This window comes from Triturus cristatus, chromosome 7 (genome assembly GCF_964204655.1).
Source record: "Triturus cristatus chromosome 7, aTriCri1.1, whole genome shotgun sequence".
Lineage (NCBI taxonomy): Eukaryota > Metazoa > Chordata > Amphibia > Caudata > Salamandridae > Triturus > Triturus cristatus.
The window spans coordinates 236,323,268-236,346,119 of NC_140590.1; the positions used below are offsets into that span (position 1 = coordinate 236,323,268).

A 22,852-nucleotide genomic window follows, 5' to 3' on the forward strand; every position below is an offset into this window, starting at 1 on the left:
GCAATCGGCCAACCAATGGCATATAGCTAATTCTGTAGGCCTTCTTGCAAGATATGATCATGCCCACTGAGACTAGATGGAGGAGCTCCTTCAGTATCTCCCAGACTCAGAAAAAGGGGACTGGAGATAGTCTCTGAGGGCAAGAAGAACCCCAACACCTCTATCCATTGTGCTCTAGATGCAGCTGACCTATTTGCCAGGGGGTTGAATTCCAGCTTTCGTCTATGCAGACACTCCTGGCTCCATAACTCTAGATTTAAGCTAGATGTTCAGCAGAACCTGTTGCACATGGTTGTTAAGGGCCAGCATCTCCTTCGTCCACAAGTGGACCAAAGTTGGAAAAGATACGGAGACCGCTAAAGCGATGAGTGCACTTCAAACACCTACTCCCTGCGGCTCTTTTCGCCGCACACCTCACCATGGAGGCTCAAATACCACCACAACACCCTGAAGCTTCCACATCCTACCAGCACAACCAGGGCCAGCAATCCTCTCCCAGGGTTATTTAAAGGCTCCTACAGGGACATCAACTCTAGAGGCAGAGGTAATGGTGGCTCCCCAAAAAGAGCTAGAACCACCACCAAACAGTGACTTGCCTTTTCTTCCTCCCTTAACTAAACACCAGTCAGGGTGGCACCTAAAATGCTTCTTTCCCACATGTCACACCATCACCTCAGACCAGTGGGTTTTGGATATTATCCAACATGGTTATTGTCTGAAGCTTACTTCCACACCACCCACCAGAACACTAAAGGCTACGAAGAGGTGGTCAAAGCGCTCCTCAAAAGAGCTATAGAACCCGCCCCCGCCATCAGCATGGCACAGGACTGTACTTGCTGAACTTCTTGATACCCAAAAAGTACGAGTCCCCAAGACTCATTCTGGACCGCAGGCCCCTAAATGAATACATCCTTTCACAGTACTTCCATATTGTCACTCCAGGATGTCCTTCCACTTCTCCAACAAGGCGACTTCATGATCGCACTTGACTGGATACATTTTCACATACCAATACATCTGTTTCATCGCCGATCTCAGGTTTGTAGTCAGCGGAAATCGTTACCGATTCAAGGTACTCCCCCATCGGAGTTAATACTGTGCCTCAGGTGTTCAGTGTGCCTCGCAGTGGTGGTCGCACACCTGTGGAGACAGGGCGCCTGAATGATCAAGAGTGCCACCTGCCAGCAACCCCACACACACGGGTAACCATTGTCCTTCATCAGTTAGGGTTTACCATCAATCCCACAAAATCCCACCTTCAACCCCTCCATATCCAGCCCTGCCTAGTGACTATCCAAACCCTGCCAGGATCTAGTACTTTCAGGCACTGCTCCTTTTTCACCTAAATCAACAACTCTGTTAGGTCATGCACCTCTTAGGCCTGATGGCCTCCTGCATTGCCATAGTACCCCATGCCAGGCTACACGTGTCTATTGCAGAAATGCTTGGCGCAACAGTGAACTCTGGTGGAGGATCATTAGGACGATGTAGTGTTGATCAGCTGCCTCACTGGTCGCTCTCTGCAGTGTTGGAACACCAACAACCTATTGCAACAGCGGCCTTTCCTTGAACCAGTTCCGCAGAGGATGGTTACAATGGGTGCCTCCCTTACAGGTTGGGGTGCACATTTGCAGGTTCTGACTGTCCAGGGACAGTAGGAGCCCAAACACCAGGGCCTTCATATCAACTACCTGAAACTTCTAGCCCTTCACTTAGCATTGAACCTACTTCACAAGGTTGTTCTTGTCTGGATGGACAATATGACCGTCTTGTATTAACTCCAGAAACAGGGGCGTATGCTCTCCAACTCTCTCAGCTATTCCAGAGCATTTGGCTGTGGGCTCTCTGCCACAAAATTCCTTTGTGAAGTACCTTTCAGGTCAACGATTTTCCAGACGACCTCAGCAGGAATTTCAAGAGTGGGAATTCTAGCCGCCAGTCGTCGTCCTCCACTTTCACAGATGGGGTTTCCACACAGACCAGTTCACAACAGCAGAAAACATGTGGACCTACCACCCGGGGCTGCTATTTGGCCGAGTGGAAAATATTTGTGTACTACTGTCACTCAAAATATATTGATCCTCTTAAAGCCACAGTGCAGGACATGGTCTAATACTTACTCTACTTGCAGGTTTCAGATCTAGCCTTTACCTCTACACGACTGCACCTGGTCACCATGACTGCCTACCTTCAGAATAGACAACTAGTCTCTCGTCAAGATACCAGTCATTAAAACTTTCATGGAGAGTTTCAAGAGGGTAATTCCTCCCTAGGACCCACAGGCACCCTAATGGAGTACTCACATGACTCATGGGCCCTCCATTTGATCCCCTCCACTCCTGCCAGCTTCCGTTCCTTTCTTGCAAGGTGGCATTTCTGGTTGCTATCACCTCACTCCGAAGCATCGGTGAGCTTTAGGAATTAACCTTGTAAGAACCTTTCTTTCAAGTACATAGGGATAGGGTTGTCCTCTGCACCAACCTCAAATTCCTCCCTAAGGTAGTCTCTCACTTCCACCTTAATCTGTCCATTGACTTTCCTGTCTTTTTCCCTACTACCTGAGTCTGTTGCGGAACGGGCGCCTCCATACTTTGGACATAAAACAAGCCCTTGTGTACTACGTTGACAGAACCAAACCATTTAGGAAACCCCACAAAGGGAAGGCTCTATCCAAGTCTTGCATTGCCAGATGGATAGTTAAATGCATCAAGACATGCTATGCTTAAGCTTACAGAACTCTTCCCCACTCAAGAGCACATTCTACTTGGAAGTAAGGAACCTCTATGGCCTTCCTGGGGAACATACCCATAGCTGATCAATGCTTTGCAGCTATTTGGTCCACACCACATACTTTCACAAAACATTACTGCTTGGAAGTTCCAGCCCGCCAACAAACTTAATGTTGGTTAGGCAGTTCTACGTAGACTCTTTCAATCTGATGCAACACCCACAGTCTAGCTACCACTTTTGGGAGGACTGCTTTACAGCATATGCTCAGCATGTGTATCTACAGATAAACACGCCTCAAACGGAAAATGTTACTTACCCTGTAAGCATCTGTTCCTGGCATGTAGTGCTGTAGATTCCCATGCACCCACCTTCCTTCCCGGATGCCTATGGCAGTTGGGTGTCTCTTACCATTGGCTCTTTTTACTCTTAAGTATGGACAGCTCTCTATAGCTCTGCTTCACATCCCATCCTCACCTGCTGTGCGGGGAAAAAATCTAACCTTGAAGTTGATCATCATGCACGTTATCACCAAGAGGAAGCATCACAGTAATATCCTAATTGTGCACCAAAAGAAGTGTCAGATAAGCACCATATCCAGTTATGGTTCAAGATGTTGAGTAGTGTAGTACCCCCCTTGTTCGTTTGAGTCACAGTCCCATATTGAAAGCAAGAACGCTTGTTTCTTTAGATACAGGTGTTCTCGCTCTCAATATGGGACTGTGACAAGGGGGGTACTACACCACTTAACTCATTACCTTGAACCATTACTGGATATGGTGCTTCTCTGACAATACTTCATTTGGTGTGACATTAGGATTTTACTAACCACTCAATCCTGATGAAGTCCGCAAGGACGAAACAAGTTGGCTGGGCTGAGGGGCTATTGTTACAATGATAAAACTTCAATAAAGTGGATTGAAACTCATGCAAGACTCCTAATGAATATGATTGGATATTAAATCATCAACATTTGTTGATAGAATATTTTTTGTAACTTGTACTGCCATCTTGGGACCAATGTAGACTTAAGAATCCGCTTCAAAGCTGGGCACTAGGTCAGATCCTTGCATGGCAGCTTCTTCCCCTGCCAACTCCATGCCAAAAACACTACTTGACATTTAAAGAAGTAATTTCTGAGACCTTAGGTCTTACACAATACCAAAAACAAGACCAGGAAACCCGTACAACAACCTGCACTGTCACCCTTATACTCTCTATTCCCAGCTCAGTCCATTCAGACTCGGACCAGAATGCCGTGGTAGACAATCCAAACCTGCACAATTATCCCATGCCCATAGTTTACTGAGACAACCCTTTGCACAAGTGCAATGTTTATCCTCCAGACAACACCTCTTTGGAGATATATCCTGTGAAACCTTGGCCACTCAACGAAGTAACCTCATACCGCACAGTTTAAGTCATACAACATGCGGCAAACCACCACAAAGTCAGACTTCATGTGCCGGAAGATGACTTACTTATCAAGATGCTCTCTAAAACTGAGTGGTCAGTACAGTTCCTGCTGATGCTAAAAGGCACGCTCAAATGCTCCCCTGGCAACTTGAAAGACCCAGTTAAAACAGAAGTGTTTACACCCAGGGTGGAGAGTGATATAAGCTTGCTTTATAATACCTGAACTTCATTTGTGCAGCATTCCAAAAGTACAAAGCTTTGGTTGGTATGATATCCTCTCGCATTCCTCTAGTTGCAAATTGCTTATGAGACCTCTTAAAGAAGAACAAGACACAAATGGACCCAGTCTTGAGGATGTTGTGAATATAACCAACCCAGTGAAATCTTGTGATTGGCGAATAAACGAAAAAGGGAATGACTTCAGCACTTTTTCTTCCCATTTCTTTGGCCATTGTAATGACCACTGTCTACTCCGTGAAATGGTTGGGAGCATACCTACAGGAGTTCATATGTGCCCTATGAAGCCATGAGGAGACCTTGCATCACATAAATGTACTCCAGCTTGGAGTGATTCACAACAGACTAGCCTTTTTCCATCCAAGTTTTCGTCATTCATTGGTTTTCATACTGACTGACAACACCACAAGCAATAAGGGAGTAAATAAACCAGCCCAGCAATTACGGGCATGGGCAAATCGCAGAAACATATTGCTCAAATAGGAGCACACACCAGGGGTTATTAGCGCTTAGACAGCCACTCTGGAGTGTAAGAGGAGAGTGCCGTGAATGAGTTCAGATGGCTGTTGATTCAGTGTTTTTGCAATGGGAACAGAATAGCCACCTCTTCATGACAAAAATTCATTAGAAATGTAGGTACTCCACCAGCAGGCGCCATCGTTCAAGAGCGAGGAGAAATACGTTTTCAGTGACGTGGACTTTAACATTCGCCTACACCCTTCTGCCATTTCTGCTTGTTCTATGGATTTAATGAAATGTCAAATTAGCACACTGCACCATCATTCTTGTAGCCCCGGCTTAGACCAGACACTACTGGTACTTGGAGCTCTCGAACCTATTGCGAGGCCTCCAATTCATCTACCCCAGTGTCATGACAAAGGCCATTTAATTTATCCAAACTCTTGTTGTTTTGCTTTGCTGGCATGGCTCCTGAACACTACGAGCTTGCAGAATTAGACATTCTGAGTAAAATAATCCTCGCTCAGGCCAGAGTACCATCTATAATGGAACATATCAAGTGAAGTGAAAGCTTTCAATGTGTGGTGTGCTTCTAAAGAACTTCCGCTGTTACATTTCTTACCACACCAGGTGACCTTGTTCAGTCAGAAAACCATCTGTGCAATGGGAGTCCAAACACTGTGCTCACTAGTAACGAACAGCGCCCTCAAGTCCATACGCAAGGCGAATTTGATTTACATTTCATAAACTGCATAGCTGCTTGCCCTTCGGTTATGAAAATTGTAGTTAACAATTAAATTGGATCCTAAATTTGCTAAAGACAGTTTTTTCACATACAAATCAATCCTTAATGCAAAAGATGCCGATAGGTTTCGCCCTCAAAACTATAGGAGAGTCTAGCATTTAGATGTGGGTAAGTGTATCATATTCTACCTAGCCAAGACAAAGCTGATGGATTACAGCAGCAGTAACATTAAGGCAGCAGCCGGTTAACTGTTGATCATAGTAAAGTTCACACTCTGCAAGAGGTGTAGCAGCCACATCAACTTTATAGAATAGTACTCGTGGAAATCTTCAGCTTAGAAAAACCATCATTCATCTACAAAGCACTGGTGCCTGGATGCAGAAGTAGCAAAGGGCTCTACTGTTTTTCACAACTTCCTTCTTTAAGGTTAACCTTGTTCTTATCTTACTTTAAAGAAATGTGATCTGGACCTCTTGCTGTTCTGATTCATGTGAATCTACAAACAAACCAATGTTAGAGAAGAAAATTAGTTGCTTATCTGTAATCTCAGTTGTACAATTTGTATCTTTCAGAGATGTACACATTGCCCAGCTTCCTGCCCTGCTATTGTTTATGGCTTTACATCTTGTATGCTCAAACTTTGAGTCGAGTTAATGGTCCTGCAGGGCTTTTTAAATGAAGGTGAATAGCTACTAAATATTCACCGTTATGTTTCTGTGTGAAATTGTTTTGTATACTGGTCGCAAGTTACAGGACGCTCTCTTTTCGAGCATGTGAATCTGAAGAGATACTATTGCTTGAGAATTCAAGTAACAGGCAAGTAACTAATTTTCGTTTCCTTTGCGTTCACTCTGACAAGTCCTGTTTGTAAGACCATCTCAGCTTTTTTCCTGACTCGTGCTTTTGACCTTTGCACAATTTTCCCCCAAGGCTGACCCTTAGCAGTCAAAGATACTTTCATTCTTCCGTAAGAAAATGCTTAGTTGGGACTGGAAGAGCACCAAAGGAAGTGAAGTTAGTTATGCTGATTCTGGGATTTGAAAACTACTGTTTTTTCTTCCCCGCTCACTTTTTTCCCTAATAGATCTGATAGCTCTAGGATTTAACTGGTATGGGTTTCCGTGGTGGACCACATGCCCTATTCAAGTAATGTTATCAATCGGCTGCCAGCATAACTAGGATTTTAATAGCTTCTGAAACAGTTCCAGGCCTGCCACAGGGTATTCAGTAATCTAATAAACAGGGTATTGCCATGTGGTCCTAAATTGGTAAATGGGCGAGGCACATAGGTTTTAAACACCACCACTCTTACCATCTCAGTTTCAACTTTTTCCTCTGAGCTTCTCTACAGAGCCTTGTTTATCACACATGCTTGTGAGTCTAGGTGAACAACAGGTAATGTTTTTCTAATACTACCATAATAGTTGTTTAGGTCTAAAGTATTAGTCTGAAGCTATTTTATTTTGTTGCTGATGAATTGCAAATTGTTTTTCAGGGCCATTCCCAACAGCAGATACGACTGTGGGCTGGGGGAGATGTTCCAGTCAACAACAGTGATTCCTATCCACAGATCTTGCCTCACAAACCAACACCCAGCCTGCCTCAGCATTTCCATGGGAGTGAACAGCATCATCCACACCAATTGTATCACCACGGAAACCGCCCACATTATCACCGGCAACTAGTTCCTTCTTCTTCCCCACAAATCCCAGAGTCCATGGAACTAACCTTGGGACACAGACACCCCCCGTCTTCCTTGCACCCACATCACCCTACTTTGGACTGTACTTCCTTTGGCTCTGCAAACTTACACCTGGGGGTTTCTGCTTTTCGGACTAGGACAGTGAGTGGACATACTGCCGAGACTGGTGTGCCTCTGAACTACCCATACTCTTCTAGCACATCAAGCATGGTTGTTCCACCTCATATCCGAAACAGGACGGAATCAGAAGACAGTGCAATGCTAGGTGTTTGTGTCCCTCAGAGTACAGCAGCAAGCTCTTGATGATTCTTTAATGTAAAAATAAAGCCATAACAATATTAGAAATACTGCTTTTGGGGGGTGGGATGGGTGGGGATACTGGTGACGGACGGGGTTGTAAAAAAGGGAGAGCTGGCTTTTATCACAACCATCAAATAATGTCAAAGTCTAGCTGTTAATGTAAATTGTTCTTTATTTATTAAAAATCACTACATGAGGAGTGTGAGGTGTGTTGACAATACGAAGCAGCGTTCACAAACTTATTTGGGACTGTCTTTTTAAAAAAAAAAAATAAGGAGAAAAAAAGCTTTTATGACACTGGTCAAGGTAACCCTGTGCAAGGACTCACTCCAGACATTTCCTATGCTTCCGTTTCTGTCATCTGTTCCTGGTCTGGAGATGCAGGAGAAGCCGACATACTCTCTACATCAGTGGACAATTGTTTACAGGCCAAACATCGCTCCCCAAAAGCATTGTCTGTGCCAGTGTCCCTTTGCTGCCATTCTTAGCATTAATTCGTACTTCTGCGTTCTTTCCTGTTTCATAAACCAACCTGGCTAGGGTACAGTTCATACACTTCACTGGAATAACCTTGGCTGCTAACTCCACTCTCGGAACTGGAATTGCTGCTAAAACTCTGCATCCTGCTTTACAAATAAAAAGTTATTTTTTCTTTTATTTATAACGTCCTGTTCAAAATTCAGTTTTAGATTTTCAAGGGAAGAATTTTAAGAGGCAATTTATTTTTCTTGGGAGTAGCTCTGCAGAAATTCAGTGACTTGCTTCGTAAGGGTATATTCTGATAACCTAATAGTCAAGTAATTTAGGAGAGGTTAGGACACTTGCTGTCTGAATCTGCTTATTAATCCGCTGATACGGATCATATTCTTTCTTCTCCAAAAGTACTATTTTCACTATTGGGGTCAGAATTCTACACCTAACTTTATTTTAATCAGTTATATTTGTGCACTGATTCTGACACTACAGTAACAGTTAAGAATGTGTATGTATTTGTGTGTATGTATGTGTATATTTGTGTATGTCTGTGTGTATATGTATATATATATATGTGTGTGTGTATACATATACACACACACATAAATACACAGATGCACATAAATGTACACACACACACACACTGCATATATGTTCCCTGCGGCAAGTTCAGCGTGGTCTCAGGTGGCAATCCTTGTTTGGGTGACGGAATAAATTCTAAACCCTTGCTTCAGTATTAATGCCACAGTCATTGCAATGCTGGGTGCTGTACATGTGTAGTTTTTTAAGGCTTTCAAAATGTAAAGTTGAATGACGCTGTCAATTTTCATATTTCTGTAGATAGTGATGTACTGGGATTTTTTATTTATTGTACCAAAGATGGTATTAAGGCATCACTTAGAAAAATCTGAAGACTTGTAAAATGAATGTCTTTTAAATGTTCCTTTTCTGTTCAGACACAGAATTTTGCGTAAATTCTAAATAATGTACAGTTGCTGGTGGACTTGAGGGCTTGTTTTCAGTCAAGTGCACTGCAATTGTATGGTTTTGGAGCCTTTCATAAAATCAGTGGCGAGAGACTGCTTCATAAAGTTGCAAGGTTGGTCTGGATGCTAGAAGATTGGGAATGTTGACATTCTGTCTTGAAACAGAAATAACAAAAGCCTGTGTTACTTGTATTGGAAAGCTCCTGAGTGATCCTTAGTAATTGGTCTGGTAAATGCAAGAGACAATGTAAACTGTCTTATTGTGACCCATTTTATTGATGAGAGTAAATTATGCAAGTGACTCGGATAGAATTGACAAATCAAAAAGAACTTAAAGCTTTGAAATCTGTTTATGCCAACACAAACGTCAGAGCATAGAATTTCAGTGTATCCATTGTCCTGATTGTTTTCCAATGTTTACTAGGACATTTTCATTCTGCTTTTTATATGCAAGAGTTTATTAATGTTTAATTATGTAACTTTACTCAAGTAAAGGAAATTTTCTGATAGATACAAATATTTTTTTCCAAATGTTTTGTTGTGTGTAGCATATATGACATCTTTTCCAATAGGGATGCTTAAGATTGTGCTTGTAGCTTGGATCTGATAACCCATTTTAAAGCTGAGGCTGAAACTGTATGCTGCAGTTAATCCTATAAAGTAGATTAGTCTATGCAGTCAGTCTACACAAGTGCTTGTTAGACACTCGTGCTAGGAAGAGATCATCACAATACTACTAAGTGGGGCCGTATCAGGGCATCGAAGATCGTTCTTGTTTAGATGCCCTCCACTTAAGCAAAGCCTTTAGCAGAGCTTTCTTTTAGGTTACTTGTGCAATGGATGGCCCTTGTCCATGTCTTTTCGGCATTCCCTATAAAAAGATTGGACTGCTTGCATTCCTCTGTTCTTGAGCACCATTGGTTGTTCAGACATTCTTTCAGCGGTCTCATCCACCCACATAAGAGGAAGACTGATAAAGCAAGCTGCCATTTGATCCTCTAGGGATGACATTTGTCTTCCTTTTGATTAATGATAAGTATCCGTCTTTAAGCATTTGTTAAATGGAAGTTGGCCTCTCCTCCAAACGTAACACTTTGTATCTGTTTGTCCAGTAAAGGCTCCTCATCATCTTTACTGGAATGTATATTTTGCTCAGGTTTATCTTATAATTACTTCAGTTTTTACCTTGTATGAACTGGCTTTGAAGTGCCATTCATCATCTTTGTGTGAACTTAAATATTAATTGGTGCCATCACTGTCATGCATTTGGAGAAGTCACGTGATGCTGGCTGCATGTTGTTTTTGATGATGAAATGCGGAAGTGAGTGTCCTGCGGGTCTATAAAGCACATCCTGCAGTTTTGTTAAGTTTTTGTATGAAGATCTGACATCCTGATGTATATTCCTTTCACTTGTTTGCTGTTTTCACATCCAGAATGGGTCTGGCTTTTTGTGCTTATTTCTAACTGGACATGACACAAGTATATTACTCTTTGACTTTTGTGATTTGGGGCATGCTTGGCTATTTTCCACCTGGAGCAGATTAATTCCTGCCTTTTCAAAAGTATCCATATACAATGTTTGAGGGAGTACTAATCATTATTTACATTACTGAGTGCCAGTAGTCTGGCAATATATTGCTATTAAGGGCACTTGTGACTGATAGGATTCCATTCAATGTGTACAATTCATGGCTCCATCGCAGAAGATTTTGTTCCAGTTGCACAATGAGATGCAGAGCAGAGTCTTTCTCATTTTTGGTAGTTCTGCAGACATGTACTTAAGATTGTGCTGTTGTGTGAGGTTTGAACCTACTGGCTGGCCAAGCTCAGAAAAGACCTTCTGAAATGGGGTATGACAAATGTATTTATAATTTGAGAATTCCAGTTTTATTCTTCATCCTGTACAGTTGATTGTTGGCATGGAATTAACGTAAGTGTCTCTAAAAGAAAGATATGATACCTAATGGTCTAAGGGCCAGCCTTGAAGATTTTTTCTTGACTATAGATATTAGCTGATTCCATTGCCATGCTTTAGGAGCAATCCTCACCTGCATCCAATCTCCAGAGAAACCTCTTTCAGTTGTCTGTGTAGATATTTGATGTGTATTTGTGATTGCTACTACTAACTGCAGATTTTCCACCTTTTGTTGGTCTTCCAATGATTTCTGAGTTCTCAAGACAGTGAGGGGAAGCTGTATATCACTGTGCATAAGAAAAAGTTGCAGATATTACTTATATCCTGTTTCCAAGTTGCGGCATGGATCAGAGGCTGTTCTTGTGACCACTCTACTTCCCAGTCAGAGTCTTTGGGTAAGTTAAAGACAAAGTCCAAGCAAAGACATGCATAACCTCATTATAGTGCTCTGTTTCCAAAGAGAAGGTGCGAGGGTGTCCAGATTTAAGGTCCCAAGCTATTGACGCAACACCTTAACTGGTCCTCAGAAGCATTGTAGTTTCCTTGGCTGCCGTCAACTGCACAGCAGATCCAAGTCTTCATGGAGGCCATGCTTCAAATCTTTATTGCTTTTTCGACTCCCTGTGGAGCACCTTAGGACCCCTCAGAATCACAGGGGGCTTCAGTGAGGTTTCTGTTGGTGGGCCAACCCGCCAATGACGGATGCCCGATTGGGGATCTGCTACAAGGCCTATTCCGATGCCGTTACAAGCTTCTACACCAGTCCAATGATCCACGTCAGTCTTCACCAGCGCCATTGGATGATCTGGTGCGGATTCCCATGTCTGACCCCGAACTGATGTTGGCCCAGGCTTATCAGAAAACTAGAGCGCAACCAGATGTTACTCTACCTTATTTTAACTCTGCTTCTCTACTACAATACAACTATTGTCAGGAAGCACCCCAGGATGCTGAAGGTTGAGGATGATTGCTTCCACCTCATTATGCTGATAAGACCGTATGCCTGGATTTATAGTGGGCTTTACCCCTCCCCTGAAACTGAATTGAATCACCACATTAGCCTCCAGCAGGCTTAAGTACTTGTCTGCAGTGGTGCTTCAGGGAGCATCTGAATAATTTCTGTTGTCCTCCAGACAAATGTTCTAATAGAGACTCGAACCTGGGCCGATGACCATGGAGCTGTTACTCCCTTTCAATGGCGCCATCATGGCTTCCTTGATGCTTACATGGCTGAAAATGTGTCCATCTGAGAAAAAAGTCTCTGAAATGGTTTCAGGGGAGGATTGAACCATCTACCTCAAAAGCAACTGTTAAATCTAAACCTTGAAAAACCCAAAGCTTTGACTGTATACATTCAGTCACCATTCTCGTTGTAATCTTTCCTCACCCTTACTGATGACATTACTGATGATGATTCACTTGTTGTGGGCACCATTGATGGGTAAGAAGCAATCTGCTACTGTCTCAACAGGGCCGTATGCATCCAACTCTCCCTCAACTAAGCTTCTTTGACAACACTGGTGTTGACGAGAGCTGTCATTAACAATGCTTAGGAAACTGCCTAACTACAGGTAAATCCTTGTAGACTACCCCATCTACCAAGAAATCATTAAATCATTTATGAAATTGCTGTTGACGATATCACTGTTGACAAGGCACCATTTCCAAAACAGGGTTACCATCAGAATATGCCTCAGCCTACTTCCCCAATTAAGGTATCTGATCAACCACCTGCAATCATTTTGGACACTAGGTTTAGAGGACGAAGGACCATTTGGTCTGGCATAACGCCCTGGCCAGCTGATGGGCAAATGCGAAGAGTATAGCCATGAACAAGTGTCCTGTATCAGAACACATGGAGGGAAACCTGAAGAGCCACAACATTCAAGTACCTACGAACCTTTTAACGAAGTCTTGCGTCCACCACTCTAGTAATTTCCCGAAGAGTATAACTCTTATGAAGAGCAACTGTACCCTAACCAAAATGCAATTCAACTCCTGATAGCTTTGGTGTGGGATCCCAGAATGGTGATTAAGTATTATTGTAAACGCTTTACAGACGAAGGCCAGCCGTAAGTTACAGAAAGTGATCAAATTCCACAGAGGGTACCACCATCAACTTCTCGATCTCAGCATGCAGTACAAGTTACCCAGGCTGTATCTCCTGCTTTATGCCATGACCATCTGCTTTGACCCTATCACCAGACAAGCTTCACAACTGATAGCGATCATGACAAAGGAAGGCACTTGCCTCCAAGAACTCTGGAATAGGAGGACTACTGAGCTCCTTCAATGAACTTGCTAGAGTTGGCACCAGTGGACTCTCCACCAGATGGAATAGTGGGGTTTCGCGCCATTATTGAAAAGGCTTCGAAACATTTTGATTTTCTATTATCTGTAATTATGTAGACTGTTTCCTTTATGACTTCATAGATGTTACTCAAATCCAAAGCAGTTATCCACATGTGGAGTAAGAGTCTAAAGTTCTTCAGAATCCAGCCACCGGTATACCTGGAGTTAAAGGCAGCAGATACTACACCAGCCGGCTTTATAGATCATTTAAAAGTAGACAGTAGTTTTGCAAGCGGGGCAAAGGTGGTGTAGAAAATCTATTTCCTGTATTGCTCTCCTGAGAGAAAGTTAAGGGGGTTGAATCACATTGGGACACGTTTCCTTAATGGCTGCTACAACAGTCAGATCTGCTACCTCTGTCCATTCTAGGCTGTTTTGCCGGACCAATCTCGGGACAGAGGTTTTAGAGTACGATTAAAAAAAAAAAAAAAAAAAAAAAAAATGGATGGATGGAGTGCAAACCTCAGCAGTTATTATTGAAGGATCCATGGATGTAGCATTCACAAGTTTTAGACAACTCAACAGAATAGCTGCTTAAGAAGACAAGAGGGACTCCAATGCATATCATTCCGGTGAGATGTGCAAAGTAAGATACAGACCAATTTTGGACTGCGCTACCTCAAAGCTTTCCTCAAAAAAACTATTGTTCAGAACGGTATCCTTGCAGAATATTCTCTACTTGCTTAGTCTCAGAATTCATGGCCACCCTTTTATAAAAATAGTTTGTATATCTTTAAATAGACATCTCAACAAAAATCCACCGAAGGGTTGTGGAGGTATTATTTAAGTAACCTGTAAATAAAAGCTTTATATCTTTTCAATGAGCTCAAAAAAATTATTGTAATGGATTGGTAAACATATGAAACTTTGTAAAGTTGTACACAACTACTTTGACACTCTTGGGGTGACCAATTCCGATGCAGAGCTAGTCACAGGGACCAATAAGGTCCAGTTGAACAGATACTTGTCAGTGCAGTCTCTAGTCTATTTTCAGGCTCTTTGGGGGAACTGCCATAAATGTTATTTGACTGTTCCTGATGCAAGAAATACAGGATGCTGAAGATGCTCAGCTACGCTTTACCAGTGACTGGGGTCGTCCTGGTTCCACCCCCTCAGTCCATGAACACCGTCGAGCAACTTTGGCCGCAGGGTTCGATATCTCTTGAAGTCTGGGTGAAGCCCAGCCAATAAGTTGCCGCTAGTAACCAGTTACAGCTAAACCAGCAGTTTCCTTTAACTGGTGGTAACTTCTTCGTTGGGTGTCCAAACTCCACTCTGACAACTCTTCCAGGTCCAGCAGACTTGGTGCAACTTTTGAGGGTCAAGACTATGTCTCCCAGGCTGCACTTCAGTAGTCAGCAGCAATCAGATATTTAAGGCTACCAAGGCAAGCTTCTTCAGCTTTTGCGGTCCTGTAACAGGAAGTCAGACAGCTAACTCTTGGAGTCACTTCTGTCTGAGGTTCTGAATAACTTTTCCTCACACTGGGCACCACAAGCACAGTCATCTCTTTGCTAGCCCAAGCAGCAGAAGGAGCAGTCCAGTCTTTGGTGCAGCCGCTTTGCTTTGTCCAGTGAATCTCTGCCACTAATTTCACTGTAACTGAGGAGAAAGAGCAATGCGACATGCTGAATAATTATGATTGCGCCAGCTTGGCCAGACAGTTTTTGGTTATAGAACTGCTAGTGGAGACTCCACAGGTCCTATTGGTGTTTCCGCAGGTCCTTCTGACCGAAGCCAGCGGTCAAGTCAAACATCCAGAGCATTTTTGAAGTTGCATGCTTGGCTCCTTACACTATTTATTTTCCAATGTAAACGCCCTAAACTGCTACAAAAAAACGTTAGAATAAGATTTCTGTTGACAAATAGAACCTCCTGTGCTAAATGGAAAATAATTTGTTCCTGGTGTGAGCCACAGGTTCTCCATCCTGTCTCTGCAATGCCACATCAAGTTCTTCCCAATTTGATTAGTCTCAACCAATCGGGCTGGCTCATACATCAAACCCATATAACAGTTTTGCAGCGTAAATCTTTTCTGGATTCACATGCTGTGCATTATTCCGCCATCTAGTGGTTGCGTCTGGAATTGTATTTCCTTTTTTTTTTTTATCTCTGTTGGTCGGCGTCGATGTACCACCATTTGCTGTCCCCTTGTGATGTTGTTGTGCTTCCTCTGGAAGCTCCCACCTTTGGTCGCCATCTCCAGAGTATTTGTTTCTGCCGTTGGGTCTGGATCGATACGGATTGAACTCCAAACTTTGAAGAGGAGAATAGACGAAAATCAGGAAAACATCTATGAAAATATACAGTACGGCCATTCAAGGTACCGGTCTTCAAATTAAGGTGAAGAGAGGGGAAAGAACAACCTTGTTGACAACCGGAAAACAATGTGCATTCAGGGGGCTCCATGTGCTTGGTGATGGACAAAACACTGTTCAAGTTTTGACAGAATTGCCATCACAAGTTCGCCCCGAAGGACCAACTTCCAGTCCGCAATTCTGCTTACCGGTAGATCACCAAAATGAAGATTGCAACACTTGTTCGGCGTTCACCTCGAAAGCCCGGAGGGCAAGGAAGAGGCAGAGAAGAACCAACTATAACATGCTGGGGCAGAGCACAGCACCATCGCTACGGGACCTTGGCCTCTCCAGCAAGGAGTAGGACAATGTTGCAGAAGGGGACACGGAGATGGACATCCAGGTCTTCTAGATCGAAAAAGCTTCAAGAGCTAAGAGAACCATCATCTTCGAAGAAATTAGATGACTCTCGAAGGGAGGCTCTGGAACAAAGCACTCGACGTCTGCAGCTGTGTCCTGAGAAAAACATACTGTAGGATCCTTAGACAAGGCCTACGTAACGGCAAAGACCCTTGAAAGATCCAAGATGTCAAACGGTCAAGGAAAGGGCTCGTCTGTCAAAACAAGAGTATTTGAAATCCGAAAAGCATGGCCGCTGCCAGCGTCGACCATCAAGGCACCTTCTACTGCAAAAAGAAAGGCTGAAAGTGTCAACTTCGAAACACACAAGTCTGAGATCACGAAGAAGAGGAAAAGGTTCAAAGTCGAAATGGGGATATTTTACAGCGAAAGGATTTTGACGAAAGCTTGGAACAATTCAAGATACCACCAAAGACCTGGATGGAAATTGAGAAAAGCGTTGAGGATTAGAAGCCTCCCTTGACCCCGAACCTCTAGAGGAACAGTAAGAGTTCTTTTGCGAAGAAGAGCAAATTTGCTTAGGATCGGGAACCTTCGATGTCCAAGAGCTACAATGGCAAGACCTCGACACACATTCACCAGAGGAGGCTGTCGACATCTATCCTTTGAGGCCTTCTCCACCAGACGATATTGATATATACAACCAAGTCATTAAAAAGGCAGCAGGTACCTATGGAGTACAACTCGAGGAAGAAAAACCTCAGTCATGTTTTTTGCTGGAAACTAATGCCTACACAATCAAGGAACCAATTCCTTCCTATGCTACCAAGTGTGCTAGACCAGGGATAGGAAGCATTTAAGGAGCCTGCGACATGTAAGGCAATCCCACCTAGAGGGGGGAAAAGTACAAACACTCCGCCAAAAATCCTAATTACATCAAGGGGTTGGACTACTGACCATCCTAACAGCCGCAGCCAGGAAGAGGGTTTATGTACCAAGTACTACTGGGCCACCATCTGATAAGAAAAGCAAAAGAATGGACCTTGTAGGCAGGTTGAAAAGTGTGGCGAACCAATGGTGCATCGCCAATTCTAATGCGTTTTGCACAACTGACCCACATACCAGCACTGGGAGGAGATAGGTGAGATACTAACGCACCTACCAGAACAATTCCAAAACGGAGTAAGGCACTTAGTAGAGGAGGGGTCGAATATAGCAAATACCTGCTTAAAATCATCCCTAGATGCTGCAAAAACATCAAGCAGGCAAATGATGATCTGTATCACAGAAATAAGACATGCATGGCTATGAATCTCGGCATTCAAGTCAGAGTTGCAGAATAACATACTGAATGCACCTTTCAATGGGGAACAGCTCTTTGGAAGCTTGGTGGACGGCACGCTAAACCAATTAAAAAAGGACAACGAGACAGCAAGATCTATTGGGGCTCTACAATTCAATGGTGGCATGTGTAGAGGGACCACCCCCTCAAGAAGGCCAGCGGGTAGGGCGAACTGTCAACCTACAACCTCGCATCAAACATATCAAGAAGCTTACCAAGGGGGAAACCAAATGCAACAACAGACCGCAACAAGGTTGGCAATATCAGCATGGAAGACAGTCCTTTCTAAGGCACCCCAGTGGAAGAGGACTTCCGCAAAGGGGGAGGGAAGTGGTACAAGAACCAAATGATTGCGCTCCAACCACAATACACACCCCAGAAAGATCAGGGAGTGTGCCCGCAAAGGGAGCAAGGCGACTAAAGATAAACAAACAACCAGTTCCTCCAACATTCTACACCAGGAGGAGACATGCTAAAAAACTTCATCCACAAATGGAGAGATCACTTCTGACAAATAGATCTTGAACATAATACAGTAAGGTCACTGCATAGAATTACTCAAACCACCTCCAAACAGAGGCCCAGGGAGGAAGGTACATTTGAAAGGGGAAACTACTCTGCTACCCCAAGCAGTACAAGAACTTCGGACGAAGGAAGCTATTGCGCTAGTGTCACACAAAGAAATGAATAAGGGAAATTACTCCACCTACTTCCTAATTCCAAAGATAGATGGAACACTGCCCCTTGTCTTAGATCTGAGGTTCCTTAACAATTGTAGAAGGACTTACAGGTTTAAGATGACAACCTTGCAGGAGCTGGTACCTTGGACTGGATCACTAATTTTCTTCAAGACCAGTCCTTTCAAGTTTTTCAGCATCCTTTCAAATCTGAGATCCGATCCCTGTTGCAAGAGATTCCACAGGGCTCAGCATTAAGTCAGACCTTGTTTAATGTCTACATGATCACTTTAGCGGATGTAGTAGCTAAACATGGGGTGAAGCTAGTTTCCTATGCTGATGATACTCAGCTGATTATCACTGGAATATAATGATGCTAAGGCTCAGAGCATGTCTAGTAGATCTGGCCAACTGGATGAAATCCGGTTGTCTGCAATTAAATGCAGGTAAAACCGACATTTTGGTAGTAGGCAAACAAACTTCTATTTGGTCCCATGCTTGTTGGCCTCCTGAATTAGGGTTGACCCAGGTCCATAAATCTAAGCTAAAAAAACCTAGGGGTGTGGTTTGGTGCTACACTGTCTTGTGATGAACAAATCTCAGCTCTGACTGGCACGTGCTTTGGCATGCTGAAAATTCTGCATACAATTATAATTTGCTACCACAGGCAGGGGAAAAAAAACATCACCCAGGCTTTCCCGCTTGAACTACTGCAATGTTCTATATCTTGGATCCACAAAAGGCAGAATGAGAATGTTACAGAGAGTAGAGAATACTGCAGCCCTCACGTTACTTAACATCCCAAGATGCTCCCCTTTAGGGTGGCTCTTGTAGAATTACACTGGCTCCCAGTGCAGGACAGTGACTTTTAAAGCTCTATGCTTCTGTCATAGTTTTAAATGCGAAAGGCCCTAGCTACCTGTTTCCGTTGATTATACACATCATAGGCCTATCGGGAATCCTAGGTCTTTGGGTACTGCAAGGCTGACTATCCCAAAAGTGCAGTGTGTGTGGTTGGGAGGAAGATCATTTGGCTTTCTTCCTGCAAAAATATGGAACCAACTGCCGCTGGATCTCCGGATGCAGCCCCCAGAAGTGCTGCTCTGTAGAAAGTTAAACTTGTTTTTTAGGATATCCCTGGCCAATTAACGGTGATGCAGCTGATGGAGTCTTTGCTTACTGACTAGGATAAGAAGTCTTAGCGTGGGGCACTCCATTGGAGTAACCAGATGCTTTATAAACTTTTGATCTTTATAAACCCCCTAATTTAACTACAAAAGGGGGCTACATGGCTACAATAGATTTAAAGGACACCTAATTGCACATCCCTATGAACAAGAAGCACAAAAAACTCTTAAGATGTGTGGTCAACAAGAGACACTTCCAATTCAAAGTGCTAGCATTCGGTTTAAATTCAGCCCAGAGGTATTCACTAAGTGCCTGGCAGCAGTGGCCGCTTTTCTAAGAAGGCAGGGAATCCATGTATACCGGTACTTAGGTGACTGGCTAGTAAGGTCAAACTCGTACACAGCCTGCAAACAACACACACAGGTAATAGAGAAACTAGAGCAGCTCGGTTTGTCCGTACACTGGGAGAAGTCTTCCCAAGAGCTAGAACAGGAGAATGTTTTTCTTGGGAGCGAAAATAAGTGTAGTCTTGGGGAAGGTATTACCAAGCGAAAAACTAACAGCCCTACTGAAGGAAGCACAACTATACCAGAAGGGACAAGCTCTGACAGTGGGGAAGCTGCTGGGGATGATGGCCTCTTGCAGTCACTTAATCCCCAACATTCGCTTACAAATGAGTCCATTCCAAGAATGGTTTCAAGCACAATGGTCACACGCAACAGGGAGTTGGGAAGATCTAGTGGTTGTCACTCAAAGGATATAGTAGGAGATGGTGGAACAAGACAAACATTTCGCAAGGGATACCTTTTACACAACCAACTCCAGCGGTGACCATAACTACAGATGCCTCACAAATGGGATGGGGAGGTCACATGAACAACCTCAAAATAAGGGGAGTGTGGACAGAGCAGGATGCAACACAACACATCAACATCCTGGAATTTAAAACACTGTTCCTTGCCTTAAAAGCATTTCAGAAAGAGCTCTGTGAGAATAACATTCTGATACAGACAACACAACCACCATGTTTGACATAAACATGGGGGGGGGGGGGGACAAAATCAGTAACACTCAACTCTAGCTCAGCAATTGTGGACATCGGCAATCCCATGGGAGATAAACATGGTAGCTATACACCTACCAGGAAAGGACAATGTAGAGGCGGACAGACTATGCAGGCAAGCTTCTTGGTCCCATGAGTGGGAAGTGAATACGAACTCAAGATCTTTCACAAATGGGGGACTCAAGTCAACCTCTTCGCAAAACACCCCACAATGCCAAATGGCAACGCTTCACATCCAGGCAATCTTACCAACAGTCCCTAGGGAATGTGCTATAGATAGACTGGGAGATATTTGCTTACACTTTTCCCTCATTACCACTACTCCACAGGGTGATCACCAAATGCAATATCAGCCACATGAAAAAGATTCTCATGGCCCCGTGGCTTCCAGCCATTTAGCAGGAGGCGTGCATTTTCGAAGCACATTGTTAGTTTTTAAACTACTTCTCCCATGAGACATACCGTCTTTCCTGTAGTTCTATTGATTTGGACACGGCGGCCGCCGTAGTCTTCTGTCACACAGCGTAAGGCGTGCCGTCGGTGGTGAGAGTATTTGAACACACTCCCGGTTCCGGTACGTTGCCTCCCACCCTGCTTAGGAAAGCCAGGGGCAACGACGGATAGGTGAGTTCTGCTGCTAACCGAGCGCCCTAATCCCGGTTCTTTATTCTGTTTTGCTTTTTGGCTCAATAGTCTTAAGTAGAGTTCATACGAGGCATGCCTATTAGCGCGCCTTACTGTTTAGTACTTAGACACTTGATTTTCAGAACTGGGTAGGATGGCTGTCTTTTTCTCGTCATTTTCTCGGCAGTTTGTTCAAGAGAAAGATGATGATGGACTCTGGTCGCTTACTAGCCAGAGTTACTAGCCAGCCCAAATATATATTTTTTAATAACAACATTACCTTAAGGAGTTGATTTACTGGGAGGGGGTTTTTCTGCACTGTAGGGGAGAAAACTTTTTGGGTGTTAGAAGGTTGTTACGCTTCAACGTAACGCGTTTGACCAACTAGGAGTACTTTTTGGCTCCTTGTTGATTCAATGTGGTTTTAAGTAACTATAAGACAAATAATACAAAAAAAAGATGTTTTTTGTTTCTCTTTACCCACGATTCAGAGCGGGGCCTCATTAACCTGAGCCAGGTTCCAGGGTAGGTGAGGTGCAATCCCTGATCACGTCGGGTAAGCATTGCGTTCCCTCTTTTATAGCAATGAACTAGGCACTTTTATGTTAAATTTGCTTATATATAGACGGCACAAGTTTTTCTGAATTGGTCCATGAGGTGTGCTAACTGTCCTTTCTCCTCAGGTGATGCTAGCTCCCTGTGATATAGAGGATTAGGACACAAGTGAGGTTGTATTTATTACTTCTTCCCACGCTAAATTGTCACATTTTATATTTTCACCTTTTTTGGAATCCATCTATTTGAATGCAGTAGCACTATTCTTTATAGGTCCTGAAGAAAGCCTTGGGCCACAATCCCGTGAAGGCTGAAACATGTTGACCCTCATTCAACAGTGACCAGTTGGCACTGTTTGATATATATATTTTTTGTTCACACACTTTTTAATAGAGATGTGCAGAAATGAGTGAAGTATATCGTACTCTTCACACAATCTCTTTTTAAACTTCACATTTTCTTTGCACTGCACTTCTTCTGTCTGGTGGTCACAGTCTGTCACGTGACTTTTGGACTTTTCTTTATCAACCCACACGAGCAAGAGAGCCTTACACTAACGAGGTAGTCTCTATGACGAAGAGGCATACCTCGGCTCTTAGTGGAGACCATATGATATAAACTGATTGTGAGAGGTGACTTTGCTCTCAACTTTGGTCTCTTTGGTTGAGTCGGTTTGATGGTTTTCCGTGCTCTGCTCTGACAATGTTTGGGTCTGATATTTCACACACTACTCTTCCTTTTCTTTAATCTTGTGCTGTCTACCAATAGACCCCCTATTCTGTTGTGTTTATAAAACCCGTAATGGGCAAGACAGACCTGGGTCTCAGAAATAGAGAGATCTCCAGGATCAATTCACATCCTCCCAAAGAGACAAGACTTGTTAATGCAAAAGGGAGGGGTACTCCACCCAGAACCGGAGACCTTAAGTCTCGCAGCATGGCTCCTGAGGACTTTGAGTTTGGGCACCGAAAGCTACTAGAAATCACAATGGCAATCCTAAGGGAGGCAAGAAAGCAGAACACTAGGAAATTCTATAAGGAAAAATGGGAAAGATCATCTCTATGGTGCCTCAAACGAGGACTTCTCAAAAAGAACACAAAAGAAAGGACAGTGCTTAAGTACTTAAAACATCTACTGCACAGTAAGCTAACCACCCCATTGCTAAAGGTTCATTTAGCGGCAATTGTAGCATATATAAGGGGCCACACAGGGAAGAGCTACTTCATGTCACAAATGGTCAAGAGGTTCCTAGAAGAATCAATAGTATTCCTTCCCCCCCCCCCCCCCCCCTTCCCCAGAGGGTGTCTGCACCCACATGGAATCTAAATATGGTACTTGTTTAGCGGCTCAAATGGTGCTTTCAAGGCCTCGCCACAAATGCTCACATTAAAAACTGATTTTTTAGTTGCAATTACATCACTACTTAGTAAGTGAGCTCAGGCACTAACATTACAGAAACCCTACTTCCAAGTCATGAGAACTGACCCACACT

The 22,852-nt window shown here is 43.5% G+C and overlaps 1 protein-coding gene across 1 annotated transcript in view; it reads left to right on the top strand.

The window, feature by feature from the left end:
- The window catches only part of LOC146809290 (dual specificity tyrosine-phosphorylation-regulated kinase 1B-like), a 368,762-nt gene extending 359,199 nt beyond the window's left edge, over nucleotides 1-9,563 (top strand). Inside the window, exon 11 of the mRNA XM_085616098.1 lies at nucleotides 7,080-9,563. Coding sequence (XP_085472224.1) covers nucleotides 7,080-7,589 — 510 coding nt within the window. The 3' untranslated portion in view covers nucleotides 7,590-9,563. The remainder of the gene's footprint in view (nucleotides 1-7,079) is intronic.
- Nucleotides 9,564-22,852: the final 13,289 nt, after the last annotated feature.